The 16,241-nt window shown below is 43.9% G+C and overlaps 1 protein-coding gene across 1 annotated transcript in view; it reads left to right on the top strand.

Moving 5' to 3' along the window:
• The first annotated feature begins 14,987 nt into the window (after nucleotides 1–14,987).
• LVRN (laeverin) overlaps nucleotides 14,988–16,241 on the top strand; it is a 42,413-nt gene continuing 41,159 nt past the window's right edge. Inside the window, exon 1 of the mRNA XM_075078970.1 lies at nucleotides 14,988–15,686. Within this exon, the coding sequence (XP_074935071.1) occupies nucleotides 15,082–15,686 (605 nt within the window). The 5' untranslated portion in view covers nucleotides 14,988–15,081. The remainder of the gene's footprint in view (nucleotides 15,687–16,241) is intronic.

The raw sequence follows: 16,241 nt of genomic DNA on the forward strand, positions 1-16,241 counted from the left end.
CTTTATAAAATCTCCACCTAGGTTTTGTCATTTGTGCACAACAGATTGCCAGATTGCTCATCAGTCTGAGGATCTGTGCTGCCTGGTTGTGCCAGAGTGTCTCTGGCCTGTCTTCTGCAGTCTTGGGAAGATTCAGCTTTAGCAATCCATTAAAAAGCAGAAGGGTAAGGCAGATAAGCTGCAGGAAGAAGCGGAAATGAAAAGGGATTCCTGAGGGAAGATGCAGAGACAGGTGGAATATAGAAATCGTGAAAGGGTAATTCAGGACAACCACCTTGTGATGCTCAGTTTTTTATAGGACCGCTGATATGCTGTCAAACAGTACCTCTGCTTTTCCATTACCTCAGAGCATAGAAAATAGTTGCTGGCCTGTGAAATATAGTATGACGTCAAACAGTATAGCTCAGCTGTGTTTTGAGGGGTTTGGCTTCGTTGGTTACTGAATAACGATAACAGAATGTAAATCTTGGACTTAGCTTTCTCCCCAAGACTCTCTATTCCTATGATTTCCTGTCTGCAAAACCTCCTGCTGCCTCTGACCACAGTCTTACTCTCACCTATAAACCCAGATGAATTAACTGTAGGATCACTGAACTCAGAGCAACCTCTTGTCTTCCCTTGTATTACAGCAGAATGAATCCAATGATTACATCAGCCATTTTACCGGAGCAATTTTTAGGTGTTTTTCTGAATCTTCACATCTGTCCTGTGACATCCATTTTAAGCAACACCATGTTAATACGTAGAGAGCCAAATGGTGGGCCTTCTTCTGATGCTTCTATGGCAGTATATGCTGTATAATCTTTCTGAGAAGTTTGGGTATGCAGCTTGTTTCTTTAAATGTATCTAAGACTAGGGTAAAGCTCTCTCTGTTAAACAGCCTAAGATGATAAATGTTAAAGTGGTAAAACACTAAAGTGAATGGGTCTGGGACCAAGTGTCTCCAAACACATGGTAAAGTCAGAATTGTGTCTCCACGGACTGCTGTGTTTTTCTTACTATGTGCTGGCAAAGAGTCTGTGGCTATTTCAGCATATCCTGTGTCTTGATCAAAAGCAAAAGCTTGCTATGGCCTATGCATTGTGCAGAAGTCCTCCCAACCATTCTGTAAATCCTTTACATTTTTTTCACAGGCAGATGGTTTACATTTTCCATTCTCTGTTATATCTGCATTGGGAAAAAGTCCTTTGTCTTACAGTGACTTCAGTTGAAAAATAAACATCCTTTTATTATACCATGTTTCTTCAGGTGAGAAAGATTCTGCAAAATGCTCTTTAAGCTTATTACCTTTGCTTTAGAAATCTTAGGACTACATAAACCTCTTTGACATAAAGTATTTGATGTAGGCTCTAGAACGGTATACCACATGCAATGCATGAATTATAATTTACGTGGGATTCCTACAGTGCTTCTCAGCCGAAGACCTCAAAGGTGGAGGGTAGTATTTTTTCTTGACTTTTCTGGTCTCAGGAAAAATAGCAATATTGATGTGGTTAAGAAAAATGTGATTTGGTCCCTTTCCCATCTGCTCCTCTGTGAATGCTTTCTTTGCTTTAATGTTATACTTGACAAGTGTCGTCTTCAGCCAATGCTGCCTATAAGAAGTGGATGTAACTCCCATGCAAGTCATTAATTCATTAATACAATGGTATAAACACAAAGTTTAGGAGGCAATGTAATAATCACTTGCACTAATTTGGCTTTATCCTAATATTCTTGATAAGAATACAGTTTTGTTACGCTAACCTGGGGTTTGCTCTGGCTTGTCAGCTCATGGATGTCTAGATTTTAAGTAGGAAAGGTACCGTGTCTTATGGTCACTCAGAGAGTGACACTGTGCAGGCATTGGCAATATTCACATGGACTTTAGAGAAGCAAAAAATTCATCAAATGTGAGTGGAAAGGGCACAATCAACATTTCATCATTGTTCCCTTCCTCCTCTCTCTGATTTCCTCTTTAAGGGGGCAGGGGGTGTGTGTCATGTTCCTTCCCATTGCTCTCACAGACCGTAACATTGTCCCAGCATGGGAGGGGGTGAACAGCTGCACAGGGGCAGGAATAAATAGTCAAGACTGAAGGAGGATGGGAAACCTTAATACCAGTGTTGCCATTAACGATGTTCAAGATGAAATTGCACCCTCTTTGACACCACAGAGCTGAAGGTTTGCTAACGTACCAAAAGTCACGTGGTGACATTCTGTATATATCACATCCCAGAAAGCACAGAGCGGCTGCAGCAATAAATCCAATTGGTGAAAAATTCCAGTATTTCTACATATTTTAAATTTCACTTTAGTTGAAGTGTTTTTGCTGAACTTTAAAGCCTTCACTTTGAATTCAGAGGTTTGTAGAGATGTTATTTCTTACTTTTATAGCGTATATTTTTAAGTTATCATTTTATTAAAAATCTGTTCATAATTACTTTTCATATTAGAATTACTGTAGGTACATCAGTAATAAGTATATTAAATTTTACTCAATTAATTATGGAGGTTAGGAAATTAAATTCACGTACTTCTCTGTTCACTGTTTCATGACTGATATTAAAAAGGATAATACAAAGAAAATGACTGTATGAAATTAAAATGTGAACAATTTAAAACACTTCAAAATGAAAATAATTTTGAAATTATACTCCAATACTTCTGAATTTTCTCATTTCCTATTAACTCAAAGTGTCATTTTTGTATTTTTCACCAAAGATAATGTTTCCTGTTTGCTGCCGGATAAACACATATTCGACCACTGCTGTGTAGCAAGATTTGCCTCAGTAGGTGTGCTAGCAGCTGTGCCTATGAACTTCTCTCTACAGCTGGCAAGAGTAAAGCTAAAGGGTTCAACCCTGAGCATGCCATCTCAGTTTTGAGAGGCTCTTGAAGAGTAAGCAAAGAAACAGTGGAGTAAAAATAAATAAAGAAAAAAAAAAAGAAAAGGCTGCAATACCAGCATGCCAGATGCAATCCCCTGGTATTATTTTGCTCCTTACAACATGTATCTCTGAGCTATTTCGTACTTACTGATTTTTCTGGAACCTAGCAACCTCTCTACTTGAACAGCTTTTCTGCATTACACCAGATGGTCCCGGTGGGTTGTGTGGTTAAGATCTGATTTCAAATTTTGACTTCTGAGGCTATGGGAGGGTGTGGTTCCTTCTCTATGATAGGAAGCTTAGTTAGCTCTATGCATGCATTTTTTTGATACTGCAGTAATTTTGTTGTGGTACTTAATTTTACACAAAAGAGAAAAGGTAAGATACTTTTGGAAGCAACCACAAAGACTTTCTAGGTTAACTAGAAAGGGGCATGTTTGCATGATGCTTTTAGCATAAAAGATGTAACATTAGACCTTTACTAAATTCTCTTCTGGTTTTGAGGAACAATCTTTTTACACATATTAAAACATGTAATGTAAATAAGTGAGCAGATGATAAAAATTTCCACTCTCTCTTTTTTTTTTTTTTTTTACCCCTCCTGTTGGAAATCTATTGTTCCAGTTCTCTGATTATTTGGAGCATTCCTGGAATTCTTGTTTTTAACTTAAAAATTCCAGAAATATTGTCTTGCTGCTCACCTGCCTCTTCCTTTTGCAATTGCAAGCGAAAACACTTTGCTGACAGTATTTAAAATACAGAATAAGAGAATCTTTAAATGCCTGTAACAAGGTGTGTATGTTCACATTCAATGTTTTTCTTTTAAATGACTGTGTGTGTGCAATAGATGCAGCATTTTTTAAAGGTAGCCTGAGATCTATTTCAGGATCAGCCAGCAGAAATGTAATAATGAATATATACTTACAGCAGTGTGATGCTAAACTTTTTAAAAGGGGTTCTCAGGAATTTATGCTGTCTCCACTGGCAATATCTATGATAACCCTCAATTAGAGATACATGGACACCTTCCTTTTACCCATAAAATTCATGCTTTGCAGTGCCTTCATCCCATAGTTTTTCCAATTCCAAATTTGTCACTCAGTTCCCACCACAGTACCTCTTTTGCCTTCTGCTAATTTCAGGAAAGCTTCTTTGTTTGGCACTACAGTCATGGCAATGGCAAGTGTTGGTGTGGCAAACCACTATACTAACCATGATAGGTACCCTCACATTTCTGCATGTGAGGTGTTTGCATGAGATTAGATACAGTTTCTGTGGCAGGTTTGATGGTAGATGAGGCAATAAGTTCATTTTTGTTCCTGAGCCCTGCTGGTTGCTTCAGACTGCTGGTGAGTATCATTATTTCACAACTGCTACATAGGTACTTGGATGATAAAGATTTTGAGTTGCTTTTCAGTACTGGATATATAAGCAACACTCCGAGAGTTCAGGCAAGGAAAACTGATGGCTGTGAAAGTGGAAGATTTCTCCTAGATGAACTTTTAGCTTGGCCCTCTCTCGCCTATGCTGTGACAGCAACTGGTCCATTGAGCTGTGAGGTGCTGGGGCAGTGGGGAACCTATCTGATACAACCCTCTCTGACCTGGTAAGGGATACAGCATGGCAACAGAGATGGCAATAACAATAAACACGGTGTTGGGCAACTGTCAGCTTGAATGCAGTTTCAGAAAGGCAGTCATGATGTTAAAATGACTTACCCATGGTGCAGTCTTTAGTTCTTGCCTATTATGACCACACCACTTTGTTTAGGGATGACACAGTGAATTTGGAGAGAGTACTGAGATGATTCTTGGGATGCACTTCAAGCTTCATTATTCTGCTACCCACAACAAGGAACCATGAAGATGTTTGAAGTGATCACAGGTTGTCACTTTATGATACAATAAAGCACATTTTGACAACTGAATTATCTATTACATGAGTGAAGAAGAATGATTAAGTAGTATAATGAAAGTGGCAAGCTGGCAGGGATTTAGCTCACTTGCTTTTTTTTTTAAAATACAATTGTCTTAATGGAACTTCAAAAATATTCCCAGTTTGACAAATAAAAACCATCAAAGTGAATATATGCAGTTGTTCTACACGAAGACAGAGTCCCGTATAGCTGCATTTGGTCCAACAAGTTTGGGTATTTCCCCTAATATTCTTCTGAAAAATTACTCAACTTCTGAGAAGATTCTCTAGCAATAGGATTGGTCCCATAATGAACAGAATGAGAACAGAAGGGAGTAAAGAGACTGAGAATGGAGTAAAACACTGTAACTTGTGATGCATTATCAAGCAGAATTATTTAATGGAAGCTCAATTACCAAGGGGAAAGAAAGTGACATATAACAGGAGATGTAGCTCCTGAAGGAGTAATAAAAGGGGTAAGAGGAGGGCTGATCTTTTTTTGGAAGGTGTATTACCCCCTATGTTCTATGTTGCTTTTTCTGTTTGACAACATCTTTCTGGCCCAGGGAAGCAGTGGTTAAATACCGTACACCCATATAATGCCATATTAATTGCACTGCTGTCTATACTTGTTTCCTGACTAGTCTGCACCCACTCTGTATCTTATGACAGCATTGGCCAGCGATTACTGTCCAGAGACTTGTGGAAAGAACTCAGCTGATGTGAGGTCTGTGTTTTGCCCTTTGTGTTTACCAAATCCAAATGGAGACAAGATGTTAGGGTTCAACATTTGAGATTTCCATGTCTTTTGAAATGAGATTGGAAAGATGATTGTAAAGGGTTGGGTTCTAATGTACTCTTGTTTGTATCTGGCTTTAAGAAAGAAAATACTCACAGCCTGACAAGAAAAATATGAAAAGGAGAATAAGGATCAAGGAGAATAGAGCCAGATTTGGCAGAAGGGTCAAAGGTTGCACTGGGGGTTATTAATGTTTTGCAAATTCAGCCATCCTAGGAGTTGAAGAAACATCTGTAATGGCTAGTCCACATTGTATGATGCCAGCAAACAAACCCAGAGAAAAGTAACTGGAATTTTTTCAATCACGGCTCATAGATCGTGTTATCATGATTCTTCAGCACCACCTATGAATTTTGTGAATCTCAAAAATCTCCTCGCACAAACATGGGCAAATGGTACCTTTGAAGAGTTTATAATGAGCTGTCTGCCTAAACAAGTTGTCAGGACCTAACCCCTGGGTTAGCAACATGCTAAAATGAGCAGAGAGAAAAGAGTGGTGGGCAAAAGGGATGAAGAAAACACAAAGTGATTATTTTTGACGGGTGCTTTTTCATCCTTTACAGAATCCATACTGTTCTTGCGTATCAGGGTAGACCAGAAATTAATATGATGGAGTAAATGGGATACATACATCTAAATGAATATAAGACAAGAAATACTCTCTGTTCAATGAGGTGAGATGTCTCAGCCTTTGCCTGCGTAATGTTTGGGATTGTCCTTTCTGAGACATGTCTCTCTATGTCTCATAAAGATTTCGTAATTTGCTTTTGCAGATTGGTTATAAAGTTCCCCATTGGGGAATTTATTTTTAGTTTTACCGTGAAGTCCCCAGAATTTACAGTAAAACTGTGGCATTCCTGCAGCTGGACTCTATAATCAATCAGAAACTATCCCCTGAAAAAAACAGTGATACAGCCTGCTGCCTTCTAAGCCACGTGGCTTTCTGCCATTTCTCCTCACCTTGCCAACAGCTGGGAATTGTCTTCTCACTGATCTTCATATCACAGTCTCCACTTTCCTCAGACGTGCATCCTGACAGTGTTCTCCTAATGCCTTTCCAGTATCATCTCGGAAACCACCACAGCACACCTAGGAGTCAGTGGCATGAATCAGTCTGCAGCCCCAGCTCTGCAAAAAAGAAAGACCAGAAATATTTTCCCAACTCTGTTACAGTCACCGAGCTATCCTCAGAGGCATCTACTATATCATTAGTCCTGCAAGAAGCTCTGGCTTTTGTAACTGTAGCTTTTAAAACACAAAGAAATGCACAGAAGTGATTTTTTTCATTAAAAGAAGGAGCCACTCAGAGGCTGATCCGCATCTTTTAATCTGTTATGATCTTTTCTGCACCAAAGACAGGGTCTAGTAGCCAGCAGCATTCTTGTTTTACACACATTAATTTCAGGTGAAAACTTTTTTCCTACCCTGTTGTGAGTAGGGACCATTTCCATATCGTGTGTCACATTCTCTGTAGGAAACCAATTTGTACAACATCAAATTGGTTTTTGTGTGGATAGACCCATCCCCAGGTCTATCCACACAAAAGATTTATGAATTACATTTTGTAATGCATGCATTTTTAAACACTTCCATGACTTCTGTCACATACAGATTTTCTTGTGCCATGTTGCTTGCCACCAAATACAGAGAGTTGCCAAAAATATTGAAACTATTTGCCAGCCAATCATACAGGCTTCAGGAGAGATCTTCCTCTTTTTTGTCCGAAAGGATCAGAGTGTTTGGGGATCAGATGAGATCAGATTTAGGGTTTGTGAGGGCAAACCTGGCCAGTAGGAACAGAGATCTGCAATGGGATTGGGGGCTGCACCAGGACCAGAATGTTAAACAGGCACGGTGGTCTGAGATGCAAGAACAACCTACTAAAGGGTTAAACTGTTTTATTCCATTTATAAATCAGGCTGAAGCCTCAGTATGTTTCCACCAAAAGTCTGCCAGAAAGAGGCCCTGAAAAACAGGCTCTCTGGAGTCTGTAGGGTTACACAGAACTCTAGCCAATTTGATCTCAGTTGACATGTAGCCACATTCTGCGGTGAAGCACAGGTTTATTGGACCAATAAATATTTGGTGGGGTGTTTTGTGAACTTCTTCCAGAAGCATGTCTTGCAAAATATAATACCTAGATTTTGGGGGTAAAGACTACCTGTAAGCTTTAAAGCTGTTGAAGTCTTGGGTGTTTAGTTCTCTGCCAGCATGTGAATTCACACCAGTAATTTTCAGGTGTTCTGTAGTCTGGTTTAATAAAGATTTTAATCAGGAAAAAAAACCTGCACAGAAGCAATTGTGCTCATTTCTCAGTAAGTTTGGAAAATTTGGCATACCACAAAATGTAGCAAACATCTTGCTTTATAAGCTAAGAGGACAGATTTTAAAACAATCTTTCAGTAGTTGTATTTTTTTTTGATGATGATGATGTTGAGCCAGTGGTGCTTGCTGTAGATGTGCAGTAATAAAGCCCTGTTGCGGAGCACAGAAAAAGCAGACAGTTTCCTAGGACAGTGGGGCAAGAAAGATTGGGATATATAGATAGCGTGCACCCAAAAGGAGTGCGTCTGTAGAGCAAACCAGCTGGTATAGAGGACCCAGTCCTCAAAGCGTATGCATTTCCAGGCAGTTAACTTCAGATTAGCTGTGGTGTCCTGGACTGAATGCCCATCAGTGGTTGGAGCGCATGAGGTGCACCAGGAGACCAGTTTCAAAAGTCCTGACAAAGACTGAGCATTGCCCACCACTCTGGACAGAACTGGCTGGCTGGCACCTGGCTAGTGTGGATAAAGAGGTTATTTCTAGCAGGAATAACATTGCTCTCTTCTACTATCCTCCTTGTAGTAAAAGGAGCGCAAGCTGGACACTCTAAGGTTCTGCTTATTTCCCTTCCAGCTCTCTGTGCAGCTCTGGGGCTGAAGCAAGCTGCATGAAGCATTTCCTGTACTTGGCTGTTGCAATCTCAGGCTTGTATACCATCCAAGAACCTTACTTGCAACAAAAGCAAGTGAAACGAGAGGAGACACATGTCCTTGGTCCAACTCCATTGGTCCAACTCTATGGGTGAGAAATAGTTTACAGTATCTCAACACGTCAGTTCTTCAAACTTTAACTTGCTATTCGTCCTAGAGAGCTGACAAATCTCGCTATGACTAGCACTCAGGGGACAAATACCACATTCCTGGTTCATTTCAGTGAAGCTGCCAGAAAAATACCAGGCATCTGAAAGCTTGTAAAACACTTAATAAAAAGGACCAACAACTTTGAAAATGCCACCATTCATCATATTAAGCAATATGAATCTACAGACATTTAATGCCATTTTTAAAAAAATCCACTTGCAAGTTTTTTTCTGATCAAATATTTGCTCACTTTCATACAGTCTCACCAGGCACAAGCCTGAAAATAGTGACTTGGAGAAAAGCTGATACCTATTCGAGTTTTTTTTTAAGTGCAGTAACAATCAGTAAATATCAAACTTCACTAAAGAAAAAGATAAATGCCATCTGGAATGAAGTTTCACACCCTGCAAATGATTCATGCATTAGCTTATCCTTTTCTTATTAAATACTTTTTTTTTTAAAACTTCATTTCAATTAAGAGTGCATTGTTACAGGTTTTTTTCTTTCTAAGCAAACTGGTAAAAATGTGATACACTTCTTTCCCATGTATCCTCAGCTGCAAGACCTGATTAATCAGTCCTATTTATTGCCTGCCACAGCTTAGAAGCCGACTGATAAGAGTTGCCAACTATACACAAAAAAATATTGATAAAACTGCAGCCTTCCTAATTCCAGCTATCATGTAATTTTCATCTCCTGATCATATTCTGGATAGTGGTTTTCACACCTGCTGTGGTTACTGCTTGGTTACTTTCCATACTGTTCTGTGGCTCTTGCTCTGTTCCCTGGAGATGCTCTCCTGACCTGAGAAGGTGGCTCTCCCAGGTACCATACCTTCAGAGATAGCTGCAGGCCTTTCTTGATCCTTTGAGCACCCTGAGCTGTTCGGAGGGAGCCTTCTCCAGCTCTGAGTGCAAGTCTGCGCTCTGGACACACTGATCATTATGCTAATGTCCAGTTTTAGAGTTCATTGCTACCGCATTTTACCCATACCTTTTCAGGATTACTCTGTTGTCCTCCACAAGCAGAACTACTCAAATAAATCACTTAGTTTTGCCCCAGTTGCTGTCTTTTCTCCACTGGTGAGTATTATTGCCTCTACCCACTGTTTGCTGTGTAGATCCAAACCATTGCATTGGTACATAGCTCTACAGAGACAGTCAGCAAGGCCCTGGTAAAAAGTTCACAGCTGGTCCACTGAACGAGAATAAACTGTAAAAACAAATTTTGGGATGGTTTGGTAGTCTGCAAGAAAAGGATTTTCAGTGGCCTGTTGGTCCAAAACATGGAGGAACATCTTTTAATTAAAGCACAAGTGAAAAATTACTTCAATTACAGTATCAGACATCATTACCAATAATAGCAATGCTTCAAGCATGCTTCCCTACTACAATTTTTTAATTAGATACTTGACTGTCTTATGGTGAAAGCACTTTCCTTGCTTACACAGTGGCCACAATGCAATGACACCTCACTCCAAGCATTAATCTGATTTTTCAATATAATGTTTTTTGATGATACTCCAATACTTGATCCAATTTGACGCTCTTGAATTGGAAGTCTTTTCCACATTGCCTTTCTGTACTGGCCAGTTAAGACAGTCTTGTCAATACAAATAAAGTTCCTTGCTCAGTTGCTACTGTGCCAGCTTGTAAACCTTATATCTACTGACAGATCTATATGGGGAGTGTACAAAATCTTAGGACAGAAACATTGAAACAGAGGTTTTGGTGGTGGGTTTTTCTATTAGGGAAAGGAAACCTTGTTCTTTGGAGTCCAATTCCAATTACTAGGTAACTAGTACCACCTGTGTTGACTTTGATATTGAAGATACATACTCCATAAAGGAGAACATAAAGTATTCATCCTGAGCTTGCAGAAAAGCTGAGGACATCTTTGACATGTCCAGTAAGAAGTTATGGTCCTCTGCTGCTCATACTTGGCTCATGTGTATTGCACTTATTTGCAGCTATGCAGACTACGTATGTCTACGTACAGCTCACACTTCTTACTTCATATAGCTGGGAAACCCAAAATATCCACTAAATCAGACTATCAGAGCAATAGTAAAAGTCTGCAGCTTCAGCATCTCCTGTGGAATAACTCCTGCCACAGATACTTCCAGGCATTACAACATTTTCAGCTCTGACATATCGTTGGCTCTGTTAAAGAAGGAGAACAAATGATGCACAGCAAATTACAGTGCATAAAATGAGCAGACCAAGTTAAAAAAAAAATAGGGATTTCATGGATGTAGGTGGATTGATCCCTCACGTGTACAAGGAGTATTGATCTGACTTTGTAAATACAGAAAAAATCAGGCACCTCCCCAAAACCTAAAGAGGAAACAAGATCTACTGTTCTCTTAAAAAAAAGTTTCAGGAGTGTGCTGATCACCCCCAGCTCCCACTGCTGGAATTCCTATACATGCCACCATCCAGAACTCCTCCAATTAGGTTGAACAAATCGCTAATAATGTGATTTAGGGAATCATCTTTCAGCCTAACAATTATTTCACATTACTTAAACATGTGATTATCCTTTTTCTTAGCATCAAGTATATATGATTTATGACGATACCACAGTATTTTTTATGAAAACAATACTATTAACTAAGAATCTTGATGAACTTTAAGGATGGGTCATGGTACCATTTTGCTAATTGAGATTTTATGTCAAATTTCCTGGCTAGCTGCCACATGAAGTGGTGTTTACCTTACTGCACCTTAATGGATAGTAGATCCTACGCTGTCATATCTGACCTTTATCTGTTGCTTAAAATCCAGTGGCCACTGATGGGACTTTGAACAGCTAATGAGCACAGCACAGACCCCTTCGTCTGGAACAAGATAGTAAAGTTTGCCACATGCTTTGCTGTCCTTCAGAGTGACAGAGCTGTCTGACTCCTTTTATAACAGGTGATTTGTTTCTACCTTCAGATGTGTACTAGAGGCTTCTGCTGACTTAAATACAAGCCTCCTGTTTCCGTCCAAGGTCAGGATTTGGGCTGAGCCTGAACAAAAGACCCTGCCTCACGTGCTGTGGCCAGAGTGCTGGTCCTGCCCCAGGACATCAGAAACATGTCGTTCAGACATCTTGACTCCACAAAGAAGTTTAGCAGGATGGTGAACTGTAATATTTGCAACAGAAGCTACTCACTTTTTATACTGCATGCAAACTATTTTCCCATTTCAAACATGTGAGTGTGTGTTCCCACCAGGAGAGGAATCCACACCCATGGACTGGTAAAAGCCTCTACTCACCCATCAGTCGCTTTATAAGGTAGTTATAAATAATTTGGGAGGAAAAGATACTTAAACAACACTTCTTAAAATATTTACTGTAAGTCATAACTATTCTGTTTTTATTACGTGTTAATTGAGGAAAGAAGCAGGTTTGAATTCTCCACTGCAACCAAGAGAAAACAAAGCACGTTTTACGGATGTGAATTGTAAACCTTAAAACATATCCTGCACCATTAAGAAGGGCAACCTTCCCACGGGGTCTGCACTACTTACAGGCTTATTACCAAGCAGTTCTGCTTGTTTTCACAAATGTGGAATGAAATGCCTCACAGTTTTGATTATGCCTGTGCCTTGTTTTGAGGTGAGTGGCTGAGCATGGTTTTACTGAACAACGTCGAGAGTGTATAAAAAACATCTGGAAAGTAGGGCATTGAAATCCTCCATAATTTTCTAGAGTGATTGGGCTCTTGCCTTAGAAACACTGATGCACTTTTGTGATTTCTTCTTCCTGCCACCTCCTTCTTTGCAGCACTGCTTTTTCTTTCCTGATCTTTCTGGGAGCTCTTGATCATCCTGTTACCCAGTCTCCATACCACGTCAGCACTCCCATGGGATGGAGCAACTCTGTGGACTGGTACAACAAACTGCTTCCCAAACTTACAGTGACAATAAGAGGGAAAAGATACTTTCCTAAACCCTTGAAAACATTTTATGTGAACTCAATTTAAGTGACATGCAGCAGGTCATATTTGTTTGAGGGCAGTTTGTCCAGGGCTGCTGTGTGGCTGCAGGTCCAGTGACCTCCAAGAAGTACATTGGAGATTGTTGTAAAGTCTTAGTATAAGAGAGCAATATAATGCATGTTGCAAAACATGTTAGGAGAAAAGGGAGAAGCTGTTGATGTGCAAGATGAAGAGTAAAGGCATGTGAGGCATGCAAGGACAGAAGGGTTAAAGGATGATGGGTTGAGTGGAAAGAGACACAGGCCTGACCTGGAGAAACAAACAGGTCCCAGGGTGTGGGTGGGGAAGACTGAGGTAAATGAGAATGAAATGAGAAAAGAAGCACAGAAACAGAAACATACAAGTTGCACTGTGTGAAAGAAAACAGCAGAAGATGGGCCAGTGCGAGCAGACAGCAAAGGCATTGCGGCAGGCAGCAGATGAGGCAAGAAGAGTGGGAGAGCCCACAACCAGAGGGACAGGCTGGCAGAGGGGATCCTGTCCACCCCTCAAGTGACAGGGAAACAACAGATTATGGTCTTCTGCTGGAACCAGAAACTTTCCTTTTTTTCAGTGGCTCAAAGCTATTCCCTAGTCCTGTAGCAGCCAGCCCTGCTGCGCCCAGCATAAGGAAAGCAGTATCTGTGCTCTGTACAGGACCATGGAAAAGGTATCTCTCAATTAACAAATAAATTAGCAGGAGGGATAACCTTTAGTTTTAGGTCATCAAGGGGAATTTACTTTAGCTGGTTTAGCTTTAACTCTGGTGACAAAACAGACTGCCATACCTAATCCAATGCCTCGATTTTGCAAATAGAGATGATTGTTGTTGAGGGTGGCTGCTTTGTGAGCTACAAGCCCAAAGGAACTACCTTGGCTTCAAAAGAATAGTATGTGTGTGGGAAGTGAATTAACCTGCTTGTAATCCAGATTAAAAAGCATCTGAAGCAATGGCAGGTAAGGGCCGCTGTTCCTAGCTACCACTCCTGTTAATTCATGGCTCATTGTGATGTAGAAGAGGAGCTGCAACCAAGCAAAACAAACAGGCAAGTTTTACAAGGCAACAAAGATTTAATTTTGCAATCTCACCGGCAATCTGGCCTAAACTTGGCAAAACTTTTAAGCATGTGTTTAACTGGGAACACTGGATTAATCCTAATGATTTCAACGGGTTTAACTATGTATGTACAGTACGGTGGTGTTTATAGCTTCAACTGAATTATGCAGGAAAGCGAGGCTCTAAACGAGGACGATTTATCAGAAACCCACCTTGTCTGTGTTTTTTTTATGTACCAAAGATTTTCCGGTCCGATGTCTCTGCCCCCAGTTCTTTTAACATGTTGATTTCCCTCAGGAACCAATCCACTCTACCTGCAACACTCTGCACACTTGAAGTAGTGAAACAGAAACAGAGTCATAGAGTCACAGAATCATTAGGGTTGGAAAAGACCTCTAGGATCAAGCCCAGCTGTCAACCCAACACTACCATGTCTCCTAAACCACGCCCTGAAGTGCCACGTCTACACGTGTTTTGATTACCTCCAGGGATGGTGACTCCAGCGCCTCTCTGGGCAGCCTGTTCCAATGCCTGACTGCTCTTGCAGTAAAGATATTTTTTCTGATATCCAGTCTAAACCTCCCCTAGTGCAACTTGAGGCTGTTTCCTCTCAGTCTATCGCTAGTGACCTGGGAGAAGAGACTGCCTCGCTACAACCTCCTTTCAGGCAGCTGTAGAGAGTGATAAGGTCTCCCCTCAGCCTCCTCTTCTCCAGACTAAACAACCCCAGCTCCCTCAGCTGCTCCTCATAAGACCGGCTCTCCGGACCCTTCACCAGCTTCGTTGCCTGCCTCTGGACGTGCTCCAGCACCTCAGTGTCGTTCTTGTACTAAAGGGCCCAAAGCTGAACATGGTATTCGAGACATGGCCTCACCTGTGCCACAGGGGTACTGCACTCCGCAGAAACCTCATTTTCTCATCCTTGTCATTCCTTACGATGGTGAAAAAGTACCAATATTTGTGTGTTTGGTGTTTTTCCTTTTCTGTCCGGCGGGAGCTCCCAGCTCCGGCGCGACGGCCGCGCCGGGATGGCGGGGGCCTTTCGGCAGCCCCGCGCCGTCCGCCCTGCGCCCCAGCCCCGGCCCGGGCGTGCCGGGGGCGTCCCGTGCCTGCAACGCCGTCTGTCCGTCTGTTCGGGCGGTGCCGTTACCACTCATCCCCGGGGATCCTAGGGCACGGACCCCACCCAGCATCATCGCCCACCCCCGCCGCCGGCTCCAGCCCTCCCGGGAGCGGCTTCCCTGGGAGGGGGGAGAGCGGTCTCCCCCGTCCGTCCCGTCCCGCCTCTGGGGCGCTCCCGCCCGTAAGTAGCGGCCGGCGGGGTCCGTCGGGCGGCGCAGAGCGGCGGGATGGGTCCCCGCGGCGGCCGCGGGCTGTACGTGGGGCGGAGGGCCGCCGTCCTGCTGGCCGCCCTGCTGCTGGGGCTGCTGGCCGCCCTCCTGGCGCTCGCCGCCCTCTACGGGCGCTGCTGGCGGGAGGAGCCGCCGCCGCCGCCGCCGCCACCGCCCCCCGCGGCCCCCGGCCCCGCCGCCCCACCGGGGCCCGCTCCCGCCGCCGGCTCCGGCCGCCGGCTGCCCCACCACCTCCTGCCCCTCCACTACGACCTGGAGCTGTGGCCGCGGGTGCGGCCGGGCCAGGCGGGGCCCTTCGCCTTTACCGGGCAGGTGAACATCACGGTGCGGTGCCGGCAGGACACGGGGGCGGCGGTGCTGCACAGCTCCGGGCTGCAGAGCCGGGGGGCCGCCGCTGTGCGCGGCCCCTTGCCCGAGGCCAGCGCCGCCGTGGAGGTGGCGGGGCTGCGGCAGGAGGCGGCGGGGGAGCTGGCGGTGCTGGAGCTGCGGGGACGGCTGCGGGCCGGGCGCCGGTACGTGCTGCAGCTCGGTTTCCAGGGCTGGCTGGAGGAGGACCTCGACGGGCTCTTCCTCACCCGCTACACCGACCAGGGACGGAGCAGGTAGGCGGTAGTGGCCGCCCCCAGGACCCCGCGCCCCCCACGGAGGTCCCCCGGCCCCGCCGCGGGGTCACCCGTGGCGCGGAGGCGTCGAACTCAGCCCCGGGGCCGCTGCTGCGGCTCCGCAGGCAGTATTGCAGGTGATGCCGGGGCTGGGCGGCACTTGGGGGTGGCAGCTCGCTGCCCTGCGGGGCAGGAGAGGTGGCTGCTCTGCACCGCCGGGCTGCCCGAGGCCGGGGCAGCCGCTGTGCGCAGCCCGCAGCCTTTCCCCAGGTGTGCATCACGGGCTGCAGAGGTAACTTGTCAGAAACTCAGGTTTGTGCTCCGCGGTGGTCGCTCTCCTCTCCGGAGAGTACCTCCATCTAGCTTGCCCTGGCTTTCCGTCAGCAGCTGCCTCGATCCACCACACCGGCTCCCGGCGGCTGGCACCGTGCTGGGTCGGTTTGCAGCGACCCCCTTGTTCGCAGAGGCTGGCGAGGGGCCGCTGCGCCGGAGTTAGTCTGGGAGGGCTTAAGGAGGGTCTGTCAGGCAGATATCTGTCTCTGGCAGGGGAAAGGG

Source organism: Phalacrocorax aristotelis, chromosome Z, assembly GCF_949628215.1.
Source record: "Phalacrocorax aristotelis chromosome Z, bGulAri2.1, whole genome shotgun sequence".
In the NCBI taxonomy this organism is placed as follows: domain Eukaryota; kingdom Metazoa; phylum Chordata; class Aves; order Suliformes; family Phalacrocoracidae; genus Phalacrocorax; species Phalacrocorax aristotelis.